Source organism: Phascolarctos cinereus, unplaced genomic scaffold (genome assembly GCF_003287225.1).
Source record: "Phascolarctos cinereus isolate Bilbo 61053 unplaced genomic scaffold, phaCin_HiC Scaffold_9;HRSCAF=440, whole genome shotgun sequence".
Lineage (NCBI taxonomy): Eukaryota > Metazoa > Chordata > Mammalia > Diprotodontia > Phascolarctidae > Phascolarctos > Phascolarctos cinereus.
The window spans coordinates 231,870,588-231,891,933 of NW_027556402.1; the positions used below are offsets into that span (position 1 = coordinate 231,870,588).

The 21,346-nt window shown below is 43.2% G+C and overlaps 1 protein-coding gene across 1 annotated transcript in view; it reads right to left on the minus strand.

The window, feature by feature from the left end:
- Positions 1-21,346, minus strand: part of ELF5 (E74 like ETS transcription factor 5) — a 54,230-nt gene that overhangs the window by 13,469 nt on the left and 19,415 nt on the right. The window contains 3 exon segments of the mRNA XM_020963931.2: positions 4,145-4,195; positions 8,881-8,923; positions 8,925-9,115. Of these exon segments, the coding sequence (XP_020819590.1) occupies positions 4,145-4,195; positions 8,881-8,923; positions 8,925-9,115 (285 nt within the window).

Genomic DNA, 21,346 nt, shown 5'->3' on the forward strand with positions numbered 1-21,346 from the left:
AGGAAAGTCCTCTCATGATACAGATCATCAACTCTTTACATCTTATAGTCTCAGGATGATTCTACAGGCACAAATTAAATGACTTGCCAGGGGTCACATAGCCAGTCTGGGTCAGAGGTGGGACGTGAGACATAATAGACTATGAGCTCATTCAGGGCAAGAACTTTTTTTTTTTGCCTTTTTTTTTTTTTGTAGGGGGTGGGGGTGGGGATGGGGGGAGATCCCTAGCACTTAGCACAGTGCCTGGTGGTCTAGTGGCTAGGATTTGGCACTTTCACCGCAGCAGCCTGGGTTCAATTCCCAGTCAGGGAACTATATGAAGAGGTCTAGAGGTTTGTGGGGTACTGCTGGGAACCCCCAAGATTGCAATGCCGGGCCCTGTCTGCAAGAATTCAACTCAAATCTTCTTCCAGCCAGAGGAAAAGTTTATTAGTGATAAATCACATAGGCCAGGTGAAGCCCATAAGGATGAGCAGGCATGAGAAAGTCAGCCTTTTGGGCATGAGATTCTCAGCATCTGAATGGGGGCCAGGGTGGATTTTTTTATACACTGAAGTAAATTTGGGTGGCCAAAGAAGGGGGCTGGAAGGGAGAGGTTTGATCAAAAGGTGAGGCTAGGGCTTTCAAAGGGAGATAAGGGGAGTAGATAAGGAACCTAACAGTTTAAGGGTTTTCTGGGGCCTGTAGACAAATGGGAATAGATAATGAGAGGAACTGGAAGGAAGAAGTTCGAAAGGCATAAGATCAAAGGGTAGAGCTAGGGCTTTCAAAGGGAGATAAGGAGCTGGGGCCTGTAGACAGATGGGAGCCAGATTCCCATTGGTACAAGGGGTGCAGATCTCTGCTTGAGCCTACGCTCCATCAGTAAGTATTTAATAAATAAAATATGTGTTGAATTGATTTGTTTCCACTAGGCTATGCTTCTTCCTACCTGGCCCATAGTAGGCACCTAACAAATGCTGGATCTATCAATCAATCAGCATTTATTCAGCACTTCCTATGTGCCAAGCACCATGTTGATTGATCAATGTGGCCTAGCTTATGGATTATTGTTACAGTGGGAAGCCAGGACTAGCCCATCTTTCAGGCTCCCCTTACCTCCTTCTTCATTAGGAGGCTCTCACCTCAGCCTTGGGTGCAGAAAGGAGCTTGCCTCTGACCCAAGCTTATGGTGTATCCCAAAGGTAAACTGGCATATATGGGACACAGCTCTTTTGGAAATCATTTGGGAGGCATGATTCCAGGGTTATGATGATTTCATGTTAAATCTAAGGATAGTAAAACCTCATTTAACCAGAACTTAATGGCAGTAACTGGAACCTTCAACTAATTTTTTAAAAAATCATTCTGTTAATGGAATCCACTTATAGGATAAAGAGGCAAATCATAAGAAATGTTTAAATTAGCTTCTCTTCCTCCTCCATATGGTCTCAGAAAGACAGGTTCAAGCTCTACCTCTGACACCTATTGGCTCTGTGACCCTGACCTCCTCATACCTAGAACACCTACAGTCTTAGGGAAAAATACGTTGCACTGGTAATAGGTGTTTCCTTGAGTTACAGATGCATTGTTGATCTTGTCCATGTTAGGAGTTCCCATACAAAGGAATTTCTTATGCTGGTGGAATCATAGGGCTGGCCAACAAGAGAGGTTATTACTATTATTCCTACTACTTTATAATACTACTATTACCTCTGCTCCTGCTACCCCATCATTGTCTGGTACCATATCATGACATGGAGGTCTTGAAAGCTACTCTAGCAGGTCCTAATCTGTAGCAGGTCCTGCCAAGCTGGAAAGACTTTGAGTCTACTTGTCCCTCGAGACCCAGCTAAATTAAGACAAGGAAGCTGATCACTAGAGGACTGGCTATAATGTGACTTTTTTTTTTTAAGGTGAGGAGGAGACAGCAATTCCTTCTTTCCTCCCTTCTTCCCTCCTACTTTCCTATTCCTTTCCTTCTTCCCTCCTACCTTCCTAATCATTTCCTTCCTTCCTTCCTTCCTTCCTTCCTTCCATCCATCCGTCTCATCTATTCACACATGGAGGGGGTTGCATCCAAGAGGGGAGGATCCATACAGACGAACTCATGGAGTTTGTAGAACTGGAACAATGGCCACTGATGTTCGCTGAGGTATCGGGTCATAGTAAAGAGCAGTGGCCTTGAATTCCAAAGATCCCGTTGCACCACTTATTACTATCTAACTTAGGACAAGTCCCTTTACTTCTCAGACCTTCAGTTTCCTAATCAGTAAAATGGGGCTAACAATACTCTCCACTTCACAACATTGTTGTGAAGGAAGTGCTTTGTCAACCCTAGAGCATTATGCAAATGTGAGTTATTATAGAATCACAGAATCTCTGAGTTGGATGGGACCTCAGGAACCACCTAGTCCAACCTGATTCTGAGTAAGAATCCACTCTGGGATATGCCCAATGAATGGTCATCTGGCTTGTGTTTGAAGACCTCTAGTAAGGGCAAACCCACTCTCTTCTGAGTAAGTCTGCCAATTACACTTTAGGAAAGCTTTAATTGTTAGGAACTGTCCTCTTGATAGCAAGTCTAAATTAGGAACTTTTACTCATTGTCTGCTCTCTGGGGCTAAACTTAACGAGTCTAATCCATCTTTCACATGATGTCCTTTAAAATATTTGTATTCAGCTCTCCCATCATGCTCTGGATCTTCTCTGAGCCAAGCATCGCCACTTCCTTCCACACATCCTCAGATGGCGTGAACCAATGTTCTTCATCATCCTGGTGGCTTTCTAGCTTGATCATCTCTAGCTTACCAGTCTCCTTCTTGAAATGTGTTATTTGGAACTGAACTAAATATTCTAGGAATGGTCTGATAAGAATTACCCACCCTCACCCCCCACCCTCCATCTAAAACAGTTCACTTCTCTTAATGCTTCCTGAACACCGCATCAGCCATATTTTAATGTTTTTGTTATTATTGTTGAATGATGGGAGTACTATTTGGATAGAAGGTTGTAAACTTCAAAGTGGGCTGAGGGAAAATAGGCCCACTGTTGGTACAGCTGTGAATTGGTACAACCATTATGGAAAACAGTTTAGAATGACACCCTAAAAGTCATTAAACTGTCTTTCTCCTCTGACCTATCTATGGCAATGAGGCCTAGATCCCAAAGAGATCAAAGAAAGAGGAAAAAGGACCTATATGTATAAACATATTTGTAGCAGCTCTTTTCATAGCAGCCCCCCAAACTGAGGGAGTTTCCTTCTGTTGGGGAATGGCTAAATGAATTGTTGTGTATAGATGTAATATAATATTACTGGGCTACAAGAAATAATGGAATGGACAATTTTAGAGGAGACTGAGACTACCTCTGTGAACTGAAGCAGAGTAAAGAGAGAAGGACCAGGAGAACAATTCATACAATGACAACAGCATTATAGAGAAACATAACTTTGAAATGCTGAAGAACTCAGATCAGTGTGAAGACAAGACAAAACTGCGGAAGACTGGAGATGAAACACCACTAATCTCCTGCCTGACAGGTGATAGACTTAAAATACAGAGAGGGACATATATTTTTGGACATGGCCAATGTGGGAATTTGTTTTACTGAACTATACAGGTTTATGATCAGAATTTTCCCTTCCTTTCTTCTTTCCTTCCTTTTCCCCTCTTTTCCTTCCCTCCTTCCTTCCTATTATCTCACAGTCTTAGAGTTGGAGGAGCCATCTAGTTTAACCCCTTCCTGGATATGCCCAGCATGTCCCAAATGGTTCTCCACTGACTTAACTGACAATCTCTAGAGAGATTCTTTCTCTCTCTCCAACTTCCAAGGCAGCCCATTCTATTTTGGGGTGAACTCTAATTCCTGGAAAGTATTTAGAATGTGGGTTCTGAAGTCCTGAATGATCTTTGGGTATTATACACATATTAAATTAAGTAGACTTCATTTATTAAGTTAAGGAAGTAAACTTGGTTTTTATTTTTTTTTAGATTTTCAGCGAGTAGGATTGAAAGAAACAAAAGGGAATTTCCGTTTAAGCTTCAGTTAAAACCTTCTCTTCCCTTCCTCACCCCCTCCACCCCTCCACACACACACACACACCCCAGTAACAACAACAACCCACTTAGCCTATATCTAAGCAGTTTAGAACATGTTTACTTACAGTCTTTGATTGAGGCCTTGGTTTCATCAACATCATTAAAAAAGGAATAGCCTAGGGTACAAAAAACAAACAACAAAAAACCACGAGAAACAACAAGCAAACAATTCAGGCTTGATTTGGCAAGGACTCTAGGGCCATGAAGGACTAGGCATTATAGTAGGGGTAGAGAAGAGAGGGAGAAGAGGTCAAGAATATACATCTCCATCGATGGGACACTTTTATATAAGCTAGAGGAGGTCACTTGGTCCTAATAGGTCCATTTTTAAACCATCCTATATATGTGACAATAAATCAAATGTCTGTGATTTTCTGGGTGAGAATTCCTTCCACCAGAGCAGATGGCAACCTCTCTATAACTTGGTAGATAAGTATTGGCAGAGAGTTTCCTGAGGCTCAGAGAAATTAAATGACTTGCCCATGGCCACTCGGCAAGTATCGATGTCAGGATAGGTTTCCTGGTTCCAGGTCAAGCACACTACTCGCTGTGCCATACTGCCTCTCTAGACGGGTGACAATGTACTCATTTTCAAAGACTTCTGGAAAAGATTCCCTAAAGCATGGCTACGCCGCAATCCAAGTACAGCTTTGGTGGGAGGTACTGGTGCTTAGTAATGTTGGTTCAATGAGTTTGGGTTGAATAGATGGGCCCAAGAGTCTGGAGACTAGACCCAGATCAACCATCAATTAGTCACTTCTGTTTGCTGCATCTCAACTTACCCAGGACATCCAGGAAAGGGTTAAACTAGATGGCCCCTCCAACTCCTAAGAGTCTGAGATAATAGGAAGATAGGAAGGAAAGAAATCTACCTTAGCTACAAAATTATCTCTGTGCTTCCTTCTACCCTTAAAGCCACTTTAAATACCATACCAGGTAGAAGGTATGTGGCATAAACCCCAAATACTAGAGGTAGGAAGGTGTTACAGAAAAGACACATTGGATTGGGAAACAGAAAACTTGGGTTCTAATTCCAGCCCTGCTACTTACTATATGTGAGATTTGGGAGCAAGTCCCTTCCCCTCTCTTGGCCTCAGTTTCCCAATCTGTAAAGTGAGGCACATGGACTGGAGAATCTCTTCATTTCCCTTTCAGATCTAGGAAACCTAGAACCTAGGAAAATGTGAGCTTATAAAATGGGCAGGGAACGTGATTATTCCATATATTATGTAACTAGATTTCATTTGCTGAAGACTAATTGTTTATTCCATCTAGACTTTGACTGATAAACCAGCAACATTTGCTTTTGTGCAATTCTAGGTATCAAAGTACAAGGAAAATGCGATAGGCAGACAGGGTTGTTTTTCATGCTATCTCTATCAAAAAATTTGCCAAGGGACAGTCATTTACAGGGTGTCCCCAAAGACTTTTGGAACACTCTGTGTTTAAAAAAAAAAACCTGGTCTGGGAGTATGACACAGTGGAAAGAACCTGGATTTAGAATTAGAAGACCTGAATTCAAATCCTACCCCTGCCATTTACTACAAGTGTGACCTTGGGCAAATCACTTTCCATCTGCAAAATAAGGAGGTTGAACTGGAGGGCCATGTCAAACTGAGGGCCATGGGACTCTTGTGTCAAAACTCCTAAACCAGATTAAAATGTAATTGGGAAATGTTTAACAAAATAAATGAAAATACAACGAAAGGTAGATAGTGTCACTTTGTGGCTTTCTGAGTCAATACGTGGTCTGTAGGAATCTAGTTTCTATTTAGGTTTGACATCAGTGGCTGGTTGTCTCCCAAGATTCCTTCCATGTCTGTGACCCTGGAAAGATCTGGATTCCTTTCCTGAGCTGTGCAAGCCTGGACAACACACACGCAGAGCTTCCATGGGCCTTAGTTGCCTCATCTTTCGAATGTGGCTAATAAAATGGATTCCATCAGCTTAGATTCAAAGGACTCCTAGTGTGGGCAGTGCTTCTACCAGGGTCTGTGACTTACCAGTGAGAATCACATACAGATTTGGTGACTTGGCTAAGATAACACACCTAGTAAATGTCAGGATTTCCCAACTCTAAATCCAGCCCTCTATCCATTAGGCCAAACTACCTGTATGGTGGTACATGAACTCAGTAGCTCCTGAAAATGTGGGGAAATGAGAGATGAGATGTGAGAGTGCTTTAAAGGCGATAGGTAACTAGACGACAAAAGTAAGGTATTTTGTAATGTTGGCTGTTCACCAAGCAAACACTTCCCTCTCACTGGAAGCCTTCAAGCAAAGGTTGGATGGCCCTTTTTTCATAGCATCCGAGGGAATATTTTTTCAGGTCGTCATTAGATTACATGGCCACTGAGGGCCCATTCAGTTCTAAAATTCAGGGATGCTTGCAAATCCATCTTCATTATGAATCCTACTCTAAATGAACTTTCCCCCCCTTACTGAATTTTTATTTATTTTGTTGGACATTTCCCAGTTGATTCAGGCTACACTCTGAGATTTTGATGCCTCTGACCTAAACAGAGGGCATGATTGTAAATTCCTTTTGATCAATTTGGCCTAAAGTAAGCAATCATAGAATCATGGAAGGCAAATCAGAGACCATCTGTCCAGCCTCCCACCCGGGATAGAAATCCCTTTTGCAGCACTCTTGACAGATGACAGTAGAGTATGTGCTTAATTATATACAGGCAGGTCACACGGCCTCTCTCAACCTCAGTGTCCTCATCTGTGAAATGGGGGTGATCATTTTCACTCTTCCTGCCTCACAGGATTGATGTTAGGGAAGAACTTTGGAAATGATAAAATACTAGATAAATGTGAATTTTTGTGCAGAGGAAAGAATGCCGGATTTGGTATCAGAGGGTCTGGGTATGACTCTTAGCTCTGCCCTTTACTACTTGTGTGAAAGCTCACTTCATCTCTCTATGACTCAGTTCTTCATCTGTAAAAACAAGGCGGGGGTTGGGCTGGATGGCCTCTGAGGTCCCTTTCACGCCAAACTTGTCCTCCTATGATCATCGTTTTCTCCAGTGACTGGGAGCCAGGAAGACTTAGGTTCCCATGTCTGAGACTCCATGAATTATCTATAAAATGGAGGGTGTAGACTTAAGGACCCCAAGGTCCCTTCCAGCTCTTAATCTATGATCCACTAAACACTCAGTGTAGTGTCTGGCACATAGTAAACAGATGCTTACTGGATGTTTATTGATTGATTGGACTAAGAAACGTCCGTTCCCCAAAAGGTCAAGAGCTGCCGGGGTAGGTGTTAAGAAGTTTCAGTCGTGCTCTTGGCGCCACCTTCTGGCAGTTTGGTGTATGAACACATTGGGAGGGAACTGTAATGGAGCCTCCATTAACTGGAATGCAAGCGCCTAAGAACTGGGTCCTGGTTTATTGAATGGTTTGGTTAACCGAGATAAGAGAAACCCATTTTGTCCTGGATTTGTTGTGGCGAATTTTTATCCAGTATCTACTGAGTAGAGCCCAATCTTCCTTTGCTATCTGTCGATCTCAAAAAGCCTCCAGTAATTATTCTAATGGTGAATTCTCATTATTCATTCTTGTCACTAAAGATGAAGAAAATGATCGGGCTGCATCCGGTCTGACTCCAGGAAATCCCCTGGAAGGATGATTTCTTTTTTCATGCTAAATCTGAAAAAAAAAATGCTTACTTTCTCATGATTTGCCCACTTCTCTTAGAAGTGGAATATTGCCAACAGATTTCTGTGATTGGAGTTTTTTCTGTATTGAAATCCTGATGGCCTAGATAGGTATGGAAAGCACTCAGCACTTGGGATGAAATGATAATACTAACAGTAATAACTAGCATTTATATAATGCTGTAAGGTCTGCAAAACGGTCTACACATATCTCATTTTATCCTCATAGCAACCCTGGAAAGTCTGTACTGTCATTAATTTATTTTGGCTAAGCAATGGGGTTAAGTGACTGGACCAGGGTCACACAACTAGTAAGAGTCAAGTATCTGAGGCTGGATTTGAACTCAGGTCCTCTTGACTCCAAGGCTGGAGCTCTATGCACTACGCCACCTAGCTGCCCTATTAATCCCCATTTTCCAGATGGGGAAACTGAGCCATATAGAGGTTAAGTGGCTTGCCCAAAGTCATACAGCTAATCAGTGTCTGAGACCAGTTTTGAACTCGTCTTCTGGTTCTAGGTTCAGCTACTGCCCAACTGCCCCTAGAGTTACTTGGCTTAGGAAAACTAAGATTAGGGTTGATCTGAAGTCAAAATGCCCTGAATTGAAATCCTGCCTCAGGTGCTTACTAGCTATATGACCCTGAGTAACCTCTCTCAGACTCAGTTTCCTCATCTGTAAAATGGGGGTAATAATAGCACCTAACTCCCAGGGTTGTGTTGAGGATCAAATGAGTTAATATTTATAAAGTGCTTTGCAAACCTTTAAGTGTGAGATAAATGCTAATTGTTATCATTAATTGTAGAATCACGGACCTTCGTTATCATCCTTTGTAACTGAAGAGGACCAAAGTGACGTCATGATGTCAAGGTCAACGTACAGTGTTTCTAGCTGTGGCTGATCAAACCAATAGGAGCTTGGAAGGCTCTACCATAGGTTGGGCACAAATGGTCCGTACGAGCATTTGGGAAGGAATGTTATTATTAACCAGAGGACCATGGTCCTAGAGGTAGGAGGGTCTCAGAGTCCATCTAGCCCAGCCCTTTCATTTTACAAACAAGGAAGCTGAGGCCGAGACCGAGTAACTTGCCCAAGGTCACCCAGCTAGTCAACCGGAGCCTCACACCCCTAAACACTGACCTTGCGTGCGGATGTTTTGGAGAATGAAGTACAGACACTCCCCCGCAGACCCCAGCTGCGTCCACAAACTCCTCCTGGCTCATGCTACACAGCTGAAGTCCATTGATGTTGAAATGGCAGAAGGAAATGGAGTTGGCATCCAACTTGTACTGGTCACAGCAGAACTGAAGCCACTCCCACACGTGGCGCTTCGTCCAGTACTCTGGAGGGACAGATGTCCAGTAGGAGTCACAGGCTAGAGGACAGAAAAGGGAGATTCAGAGGACAGCTTTTCCTGAAGGTCACTCAGGGCTGTTCTCTATGAGCGTGTGCCAGGAGGGGGATGAGCTAAAAGTACCGTCCCCCTCTTACCATTCCTACCTCCTGCCTTGCCAGACCCCTCCCCATGGTAAGTTGCTCAGTCGTACAGCCAGACCCAAAACAGCCCTTTAAAGGAAGGCAGAAAACAAGAGGGGACTGGGTGGTATGAAACCAAGGTCCAAATGGGGAGTCACCATCATATCAAAAGAAGACTTCCTAAGGATTGTATCCTGGGTAAAACTGTAAATAATACCCTTTCACACCTCAAAACATTTTTTGACTTTATAAAACATACCCATTAGGTACAAGCCCAAGAAAAAGTCCCTCAAACCAACTGTTTAAGGATAAATTCAGTGAAGCCGAGTAAAAGGATGGGATAGACAAAGGTTCTGGGACATAGTAAGTTCTCTCCTCCTGGGTGGAGAGAGTTCACCTGGAGGAAAGAAGCATCTGTCATCTGGTACCTTCCTATTTTAATTCATTATTCTGGCTAACGAGGTGCTAGGCTCCATAGTGACGGCTCTAAGATTCCTTCTCTAAATTTCAGTGCCTTGGGTCAATACACAAATTGCCCAGCCCTAGTTATAACTCTGGTCCTCAGGATGGAAATGAGGTTAGAAGCAATGGAATCCTGCCATAGGCTCAGAATCCTGAGGCCCATCTCTAATGTAAAGTACAGAGTGATTACTTTAGGGGAAAAAAATAAAAGGAAGAAGAAAAAAAAGGTACTTTGTTTTGCTTCAGATGTTCTCAGGGCCTATTCTGGGAGATTACTTAATACTGGCAAGCTCTTCTTGGGATTCTCTTGCCAAGTTCTGCCTTTCCTTACCACAGAGTCATTCTCTGGCATGCTGGATTTTTCCTGGATCCCTAACAGACCCTATCTCACCATAGCAGATGTCTCTTAGAAAGGAGAGGTGGGGATGCTGTGGGGAAGTGGGGAGATAGGTCAAGAGGAGACCTTTGTCTTTGTTTCAGGACTTTTCCCACTTTACCCGATTTCTCTTTCTTTGGAAACCTAGGCACTAACAGAGGCTCAGTGGATTCTGGGATAGAGAGGGTGGGAGCTGTCATGGTTTGATCAAAGGCAGAAGCCAAGTTGCCAACACACCCATAATGGCACAGGGAAGGAGGAAGCCAGGAAAATTAGCAAGGATGGGAGGCCCAGTGCGTGCAGGGGATGCAGGAGAAAGAAGGGATAGAATGCTCAGCAAATAGCTGTGGGAAGAGGCCAGCGTATCTCGTTAGTACAGATTGCTCACAGTCTATCCTTGTTAAGCATCACAGTACTTAGGCTGTGCCTATCTTTCAGGGAACAGCTAGGTGACGCCATAGTGCTTAGAGGACTGGGCTTGGAATTAGACTCATCTTCATGAGTTCAAATCTGGCCTCAGACACTTATTAGCTGTATGACCCTGGACGAGTCCCTCCATCTTGTTTGCCTCAGTTTCCTCATCTGTCAAATGAGCTGAAGAAGGAAATGGAAAACTACTCCAGTATCTTTGCCAACAAAACCTAAAATGAGGTCATGGAGATTTGAACATGACTTGCTCTTCTCCTGTTGTTATTCTGTCCCCTGGGACCAAATGGAAGAAGGAATGACTGAATGAAAAAAAATTGTTAAGCTCTTATTTTGTTCTTAAAGCACTATGCTAAGTCTTGAGCATACAAATAAAACATTAAGTTAGGAAGGCTCAAAAAGAGCTCACATACTAGTGAGGGAGATAACACATATGGGAGGTTTTAGCTGCAAGGCAGATGGAAAGGTCCCATGGTCCTTGGGGTGCAGCAGTCAAGCAGATGGTCAGGTCTCTTCTTTGCTCTTCTTTTCACTGACAAAACCATCTCTTTCTGATGTTGAATCATTTGATGTTGCCAAGGACTTTGGTGGGGAGACCTTTCTTTTCAGGGTCTTTGTAGCTATGGCTGCTGAGAAGGCAGGGCCACAGCACCTGTGGAGGTAATTGCTGGGTTAGGTCTTTAGACATATTGCTTTCCTGGGTGATGGCTGCAGTGCCGAGGCTGGAAGCAGGGCCGGGGATCTTGGAGGCCTTTCTATTCCCAGGATTCTGGGTTCAGGGGTTCTAGGCTATTTCCACTGGGCATCAGTGATCAAGGTGATAACCATGGTTTGACTTGCTAGGGCACATGCCATCTTTCCTGTAGGGGGCCTTGATCCTTTGGCCATACTAACTAGCCTGCCCATAGGTGACAGGTGGTAGGGATGATCAGCCTTTTCTCCATAGCGATGACTTGCCTAGATGGTGACTTCAGGGGCTGGGCTAGAAGAAGAGCTGGTGGTCTGGTGGGTAGGGAGGGTATTGGTACTTCCATAGCTCTGGGCAGTATCCATTGGGCACTGAGAGGAAGGAGTGGTTGGAGTGGTTTGACCACCTCCTGCCTCTTCCTCCTTCTTCCATATGACAGATATTCAAGAATTTAAAGATAGACATTATGTTGCCAGGCCTCCTCCCTTAGTCTTCTCCTCTCCAGGGTAAAGAACCCCTGCTCCTTCAACCAATTCACATATGGCATGAACTCAGCATCTTCCACCATTTTGGATGCCCTCCTATGGACAATTTCTCATTTATTAATATCCTTCTCAAGCTTTGGTTCTCAGAACTGAGTACAACAGTGCAGGTATGAACTGCCTGGGGTACCTGTGTGCTCCTTCATGCTATAATTGATTGTCTCCATGGGTTGTTCAGTCTCCAAAATTCATTACATGGTAGCCAACTTTCTGGGGACATCTAGATGGCTCAGTGGACAGAGCTCAGGCCTGGAGTCAGGAGGACCTGAGTTCAAATTTGACCTCAGACCCTTACTAGCTGTGTGACCTTGGGTAAGTCACTTCACCCTGTTTGCCTCAGTTTCCTCATCTGTAAAATGAGCTGGAGAAGGAAATGGCAAACCACTCCGGTATCTTTGCCAAGAAAACCCCAAATGGCATCGCAAAGATTCAGACGTACCTAAAACCAGCTAAACAAACAGCCAGCCTTGTGGTGACAGAGCCTTTATGAACTTGGGATGGTCTTCATATAACAGACATAGCTATCTCAGCTAGGCGACACAGTACATGTAGTGTTGGGTTTTGCTGTCAGGAAGACCTGAGTTGGAATCCTACCTCAGCACTTAGATTTGTGACTTGTATAGCAAATCACTTAACTGCTTTTAACCTCCCTCTCCTCCTCTGTAAAATGAAGAGCACCTGGGCTTTGCAAACCTCGAAGGGCTATGGAAATTCTAGCTATGGTGGCCATTCTCCGTACTCATAGCCTGCCCATTCTGGCAGAACCTGCTTAAGCTTCCACTGTTAGAATTGCCCAGCTCCCCATACCACAATGAAACACCGGAGAGGACTTTAATGGAGGAGTACATAAACTTGATGTTAATCTGCTTAATGCTTAAAGAAAGCATCTTTCTTTCCCCAACCATTATCATCTCTAAAACAACATTTATGAATAAATAAGCATGGCCAGTCCCTGATTGATTAGGCGCTCAGTTTCCTTGCCTGTAAAATTAGAGAGATGGATGCCTTGATTTTTTGAGGTGCCTCCCCACCCCATATTTTATGATCCCATGAACAAAGGCAGCTCCTACGCCACAGTGCAGGAAGAGAGGAGCTTGAAGACCTAATCTCTAGTCTTATCTTTGCCACCAACTTGATCCTGAGCAAGTCATTTCCCAGCTCTTGGCTTCGGTTTGCTCTCAAGTCAAATGAAAGCATTGACTTTGGGGGGAGGAATTTGAGGGGAGGAGCAGCACAAAGACTCAGGAGAGCATCAGCTAGGGAGGGGAGGGGTGGCAAACCGTGTGGGGTCTTTCAGTCCAGGATTTCAGTCTAGTTTGGCTAATTGTGTGGCTAGAAGCAAGACACTCAGCTCGCTAGGCATCTCTCTAAAATGAGGCAGCTGGAAAAGACCAGAGGGGTTGAACACAAGGCACAACCTGAGACAGATTAAAATGCAATTGGGAACTATTTAAGAGAATAAGGAAAAATGCACTAAAACATAGATAACATTACACTGAAAACTAGGTCAATATGTGGCCTGCAGGGAGCCTTGGGTATGGATGGGTGGTCCTCGTTTCTGTCTGAGTTTGATATCATTGGACTAGACAATTGCTGACGTCCCTAAATCTACATTCCTATGACCACTAAGGTCCTTTGTGTCGCTATTATCCCCAACCACTAATGCCATCCCCTTTCAGGTTACCTTCATATGCTTTGTATATAGCTTGAATGTCCCAGTGCGTAGAGTGCTGGGCCTGGAGTCAGGAAGATTCAACTTCCCGAGTTCCAATTTGGCTTCAGATACTCACTAGCTGTGTGACCCTGGGCAAGTCATTTAACCTTGTTTGCCTCAGTTTCCTCTTCTGTAAAATGAGCTGGAGAAGGAAATGGCAAACCCCTGCAATATCTTTGCCAAGAAAACCCTAAATGGGGTCCTGAAGAGTCAAATATGACTAAAATGACTGAGTAACAACACACAAGCACATGTTTATCTATGTATATGTCTTACATTACATGTCTTCTCCATTAGAGTGTGAGAGTAGGGACTATGTGAGATTTTTAAAATTTTGTTTTGTTTGCTTTTCTTGGAATCTCTAACTCTTAGCAGAGCGCCAGACACATGATGAGCTTTTATTGACTAATTGTGGTTCATATACCAAATATATGCCATAATTAAATCAGTAATGTCATTGTTCCTGAAAAAGTGTTTTAATTGACTCCATTGTGATTCAATTTACCGTCCCTGAAAATGTTTAGAACCAAAGTACCCCTCCCAGGACACCACTAGAATATAAGCTCCTCGAGGGCAGGAATTATCTTTTTTTTTGATGTCCCCAGAGCTGAGCATGACGCTTGGAGAGTGCCTGATAAATGCTTCTCTATCCGTTCATTCAGATCTTGGTGACACCTCCTTGGAGAGAGCTAAGGGCAGGTAGTATGACTTGACTTCAGCAAAGAAAACAATGAAGAATAGTTGATGAGATCAGTGGGGGTAGCAGCCAGGGAGGCTCAGCAGGGAGGTCCCCAGGACTCTGGAGTTTGCCCACCAGGCTCCTCAGCATTTGTTCTCCTTGGAGGGACCCTCTTGAGACACCAGGGCCCCAGAGCCAAGGATCTGATGCTTCTTTTCCTGACTCCTACCTGAAGGTAACCTAAGGGGCCCTCTGGCTTTCCCGGTATCCTGGCAAAGCCATGGTTATTAACCTTGAAATTTTTCAGTAATTGGTCCTGAAACCTTGCCCTGGCTGTGATAAATATCGATGCTGTTGGCAATTGGAGAGCCCCGGATTTCTTTTTTCATAGAACAATTCCTGCCTAGTCTCCCTCCCTGCCTTTGGCCTGTTTGCTTTGGCTTTTTAAGAGGATCGGGTTATTTCTGGAAGCCAGGAGGACTTTGCGGATTCAGAGAAACGCCCGGGTGGGGAGCCGGCGCTGACACTGACTGCGAAGGTGTTGCTGGCACGAGGCAGCCTCCTTCCTCAGCTCAAGCCTTTGAACTCTTCCCACAGAGCCTGCCTTGTGTATAAATCTCACTTGTCTTGGAAGGAGTCAGAAAGCCAAATCATGGCATGCTTTTAGGAGCAGGAGGAAAAAACCCAAACCCCATGATGGATGCCAATAACAGCCACTCAAAAAAAAAAACAAAACAAAACAAAACCAAGCCAGTCCCAGAAGAGAAAGTGTATAATACAATTAACAACTTTTGATTTCAGAGATTCTTAACCTGGGATCTATGACCTTTTTTTATAACTATATTCTAATATGATTAGATTTCTTTGTAATCTTATTTTATGCATTTAAAAACCTTTTTTTCTGAGAAGGGGTCTATTGGCTTCACCATAGTAGCCAAAACATCATGACATAAACCACTGGTTGATTTCTGCTTATGTGAGAAAGACCAGCACCAAAGACTAGCAAAAATTAGAACTCTGGAAAGTAATAAAAACATTTCTGTAGCACTTTTCGGATTACGAATTACTTTGCATAATTATCTCCTTTTGTGATCCTCACAGAAACCTTAGGTGCTATTATTTTCCCCATTTTACAGATGAGGAAACTGAGACAGACAGAGGTTAAGTGACTTGTCCAGGGTCACACAGCTAGTAAATGTTTGAGGCCAGGCTTGAACTGAGGCTGAGAGAGGTTAAATAAATTGCCCAGGGGCATGCAGACAGTAAGTGTCTGAGGCAAGATTTGAACTCTGGTCTTCCAGATTTCAGCTCCAACAGTGCTACTGAGTTGCCCCTAAGATACCTTAGAATCATAGTGTCAGATTCAGAGCTAGTATTCAGAGGCCATCTGAGACCTACATAGGTTAAGTGACTTGCCCAAGTCATATAGATAGTTAAGTGTCAGAGATGGGATTTGAACCTGAGTCCTTTGACTTCAAAGCAAACATGTTGAGTGGGAGGGCCCTTAGAACATAGGTTGTCAGAGCTGGAAGGGAACTTAGAATAAGTAATGTCAGAACTGGAAAAAGTCTTGATTCAGACACTTATTATCTGTGTGACCTTGGGTAGGTCAATTCACCTCTGGGGGCCTCACTTTCCTCATCTATAAAATGATTAGACTAGGTCATTTGGCTCTTGATTTATGGTTCAATGATCCTAGGCTGAAGAACACAGAATATCAGAGCTGAGAGGAACCTTAGAACCTAGAACATTAGAGCCAGGAGGGCCTTTAAGGATTCTCTAATCCAATCCCTTCATTTCTCCTTGTGAGCAAAAGGAGGCCCCTACAGGGGCAGTGACTTAGCCAAGGTCACAAAATTAGCACCCAAGCAAGAGAGAGCCCAGTTCAGCCCAGCCCCTTTCCAGGACACCCTGGTGGGGTACCCCCTTTGAAACCTGACAAGTTGAAGACAAATCAAAAGAAGTCCTACTTCAGTTATCTTAAAATGGATAGTGATATGGGCCAAATAGATGCATAGCTTCCCCCCTCCCCCCAATTAGATAAATTCACAGATTCTGCAGGGATTGTTAAGGGAAGCTTGGCTGTTTGGGACCCATCCCCATCCTCCAAGGCCAGCGTCGGGAGGAACAGACACACCTGTTCCCTGGGTTTGACAGACCGTGGAGCTGGCACACGGCTTCTTCTATTGCTTACCGATTGTATGATCTTGTACAAGTCACTAAACCTCTATGAGGCTTCACTTTCTTCTTCTATAAAAATGGAGGGTTGGATTGGGTGATGGGACCTGGGATCATAGAGATAGACCTATGTTACATTGGTGCTATTCTTAATTTTGCTATGAGTCAGTAAAGAAACATGTTTCAGATGTTGAGGTATTGAGGAAGGGGGAAGGGAACAAACATTTATTAAGTGCCTACTGTATGCCGGGTACTGTTGTAAGCACTTTGTAAATCTCATTTGATCCTCACAGCAAGCCTGGGAGGTAGGTGCTATTATTATCTCCATTTTACAGATGAGGAAACTGAGGTAGACACAGTGACTTGCCCAGGGTCACAAAGCTAGGAAGCGTCTGAGGCTCAGTTCTTCCTGAACCCAGGCCCAGTGCTCTATGTACTGCAGGACCTAGGGACATTTAAGAGATGTTTGTATGTGGTGGTTGTGCCCAGGGAAGTTCTAAGAGAAGCCCTTTTGCTCTCTTGCCTTTCATTGGCAAAGTATGATGTCCCTAGGGAAGGCTAAAGTCTTTATTGATCAGCTGATGAGGTATTTAATGAGGCTTCTCTTGGGCTGTGTAGTTCTCTGGTAGGGTTACATGGTTGTACCAGCCTCTTTTGAAGGAACAGAGTCCACATCTGTCTATATGTAGCTACTTCCTTTTCTTCCTGATCTCCTCTCTGCCCAAAGCTATTGGGTCCCAATGCAGCCCCTAAAGCCTCTTTGGTCTGTGAACTTGGCAAAGAAAACGTAGCGCTTTGCCATTTCCTTCTCTAGCTCTTTTTGCAGATTAGGAAACTGAGGCAAACAGGGTTAAGTGACTAGACTCCAGGCCTGGCACTCTTTGACATGTGTATAAATATATGTGTATATACATATATGTATACATATGTATATATGGTTATATAAATATATACATATATACACATCACATATATACATGCATATACAGATGTGTATATGTAATTCACGTGTGTATACGTACATATGTGCATGTTGGAGAAGTAAATGAAAAACCACTCCAGTATCTTTGCCAAGAAAACCCCACATGGGGTCACAAAGAGTCAGACAGGACTGAAAATAACAAAGCAAAAATATGTGCATGTGTGTTGTGTATACATATGTATGTATATGTGTGTTGTGTTTATATGTGTATGTAAGTATGTAGATTATATATATATATATATATATATATATATATAGCTATAGCACACTACCTTAAGAGGTGGTAAATATGATTCGCATGTTTTGGACTGACCAATTAGAGATTGTGTGGCTTTTTGGTAGGGAAGGAAAGGGAATAAACATTTATACAGTGCCGACTGTGTACCTGGCACCTGCTTATTTGTGCAGCACCAGCTATGTGCCAGGTACCATGCTAAGTGCTTTATAAATATTACCTCATTTGGTACTTCAGGAAAGGTGGGAATCTCTGGGGCCTACCCTTTTCTGGTCCTGCTTCCTTATGATCCCCATATGAATGTGAAGTGGATCAGGAGCTCAGAGGGGATGATGTGAGCTCCTTAGGGTCACAGAATGAATCTAAGTGTGCATAACTGGACACTTGCTCAAGAAACACGTGTTGAAGTGCACTCCCCCAAAAAGTGATTTTTTTCCCCCAATAAGAGTAGAAATATGACTTTTCTTTCCTTCAGGTGCCGGTAAGCAGTCCTGAGAGGGGAAACTTATGTGATTGCTGGTTGTGGTTAAGATTTTGTCCAAATCAGGATTCAGAGAAGGGGGCCTTCTCATAAAGTACTCAGCCGTGGGGAGAGAAATGACTGGAGCAAAGTAATTTGAAGAGCTAGAAATCAGGAGTCAGACTGTCTGGGTCAGAGAAGACCTAGATTGGACACCTTTGCACCTGTAATTAAAATGATTTATTAGCATGAGGAGTTGGGAAAGAATTCTGCCTGGGGCAGTGCTTAAAACTGCTAAGAGGTAAGAGGATAATGCAGTATATGGTCCAATGAATTAAAGCCTTGTAAGTGAAAGGAATAGTTTTATGAGGAGGAAAAAACCCCAACAAAAAGATAAATTGCTTCCAGGTTTCCTCACAAAACTGGTCTGACCCCATCCACAAGACCGTTTTCCCTTTTCCTTCCAAGTTTGTGGAATGATTTAGCTTGAGTGGAAAAAAAAACCATGGAGAAATGGAAGAAACACAAGTGGAAAGAAGAGAGAGGCTGGCAGGCTTATTGGAAAAGGATTTGGCCTCCACAGTGCATAAAGAATGTGTCTGATGGAGACCGAGAAGCCATTTTCCATGGACAGTCCTGTAGTCCAGAACACCTCTGATCTGACCAGAGGATGCCAAGGAATTCCTTGCCAAATTACATCAAAGGTGAGAGAGTTCAAGGCTGCAAGTCACAGGGGCCACGCCCAACTTTGCAGACATGCCACGAACCACAATGGCTTCCAAAGCCTTCCATCATCTCCTCTTCTTCACCTTCCAAAGGCAGTACATGTTCCTTGAATAAGTTACACCTGTGTGCTAATCAGAGTCAGAGACTAACATGGCAGACAGCACGCTAAAGGAAGAAACGGACGTTGGACATTGGTTTCCTAGACTTAGTCAAATAGGCAAAAGTTTAGGAATATGGAGGTAGGGCTTGAGTGCTCATTAAGAGGCCATGTGATTACTCTGCTCTCAAGATTGGAGGTGGGAAAGGAATATTTGAAGAATGTGAGATGATGTATGTTCTAGTTATATATGTTCCGGCAGCCAATCAGACCTCTCTGTTTTGTAATAATTGTGAGATGGTGATGGAGAGCAGAGGTGGGGAGGAGTTTCACAATTAATGAAATTAGAATTTTTTAAAAGAGATAATTTCATGACTTTAGAGTATATATGATTGAACAAACTGTTCTAGAGGTCCTTGAGAGGAGGGACTTTTCTTTTTATCCCAAGGACCCAACACAGAGTTTTGTATGCAGTCGGTATTTAATAAATGCATGTTAATTTTAGGCTGCTGTGATCATAGGCTAATAGAGTTAGAGCTGGCAAGGAGGGGGCTTTGAAGCCATCAAGTCCACCTACTCTATTTTACATATGAGGAAACCGAAGCACAGAGTGGTTAAGTGACTTGTCCAGGATCATATAGTAAGTTTCTCGATCAGGATTTGAACTACTATGTGATTAGTCGATATAACAAAGCTAAAAATAGCCAAATAGTAGAGTCTCTTGGACTCTGAATTAGAACGATTTAACCAGACTCAGTTTAACAAACATTCATTGAGCACCTGAGGAATATATTCATGAGTACCCTGGGGTGCAAGTAATATAAGCATTGTTATTTCCACTTTAGAGATAAAGAACCCAAGACTGAAAGGGTTAAATGACTTACTGGAAGTCAGACAGATAGTGTCAAAGGGTGAGATTTGAACCCAGGTCCTCTAACTGGGTTGCTGATGCCCTTCTCTACCAACCTTTCCTTCTCCCATCTTACTTTCCTTTGGACAAGAGTGGGACTCAGTGGGCCAGTCTTCCCATGTGTAATTATCTTCTCTACTAGGCAGCTAGGTGGCATAGTGGATAGAGTGTTGGACCTGGAGTCAGGAAGACCCCAAGTTCATATCCTAACTCAGGATGTCCCTCAGGCCTGAAATTCTTTCCTTCATCTACATCTGCTGTCTTCCTGGTTTCTCTCAACTAAAATACCATCTTCTACAGGAAGCCTTTCCCAACCCCTCTTAATTCTAGTGTCTTCTCTCTTTTAATAATTTCCTGTTTATCCTGCATGTGGCTTCTTTGTACAGTATACATTTGTTTGCTTATTGTCTTCCCACAAGATTGTGAGTGCCTTGAGGACGGGGACTATCTTTTGCCTCTTTTTGAATCTCCAGTGCTCACCAGTGTGCCTGGTATATAGAATCTGATCATAAATGTTATTGACTGACTATTACTAGTTGTGTGACCCTGGGCAAGTCACTTAACCTCTGTTTGCTTCAGATTTTTCAATCTTAAAATGGGCTAATAATAATAGCACTTACCTCCCAAGGTTAATGTGAGGATAAAATGAGATAACTTGTAAAAAGCTCTTTGCAAATCTTAAATCCCATATAAAAGCCTCTATTAAGATGAAGTATAAGGAAAATAAGTCCCCATGGAAAATTCTTCAACATTCTGCTAACCTCTGAGAACTGAACGTTTGCAACCTCAAGCTAAAGTGAGATGTTGGGCAACAATCCCAGCTAAGATGCTTGCTTTTTTTTTTTTTTTCCACATCTTAAATATGTCTCCCAGACTTTCTCCCCCTGTGAAATGGGAGAGGTCTACGGGGTTTGGAGGAGTGAGTAAAATGTAATTTTATAGATTGGGGTCATTGTACAGATGGGGAAACTGGGGCCTTTAGCATCTGCAGACATATCTGCAGTAAAGGACCAAACACGCTTACTCAACGCCAAGAGGAAAGTTGAAGAGCCAGCATTCACCAAGAATCACTTCCCTTCCTCACCCCAGGTAGTTTCGCCAGGAGGCATCAAAATTCAAAGGACCTAGATAGAAAGTCCAGTGTGGCAGAGAGAGACAAGGTGGAAACTTTGTTTCTTTTTGAGTGATTGGTGACTTTCTTGGTGAGAGAGGCTACTCTGAGGGCTCCCTGATGACTCTGGGTGAATGAATTAAGCCTTTCTCGTCATCATGGGATCATGGATTTAGAAGTCATCTAAGCCCTGCTTTCTCATTTTACAGATGAAGAAACTGAGGCTCAGGGAGATTAAAGGACTTGCCCAAGGTCACCCAGGTAGTGATCACTAGAAGTGGAATTTGAACTCAGAACCTTTGACTCTAGAGCCAGTACTCTATCCATTTTACCTCAACCCACCATAGAATTTTAACTGCTTCAATCCACCATAGAATTTAAGAACTGGGTCTAAAGAGATCATTTAGTCCCAAATTGTTGAATTGGACATTTAGTTGTACCAAGAGAGATAATAGTCCTGCTGTAGCCCTAGTCAATGCAATCTAATTATTTCTATTCAGCAAATATTTACCAAGTGTTAGACTTGCTCTACTAGGAGCAAGTT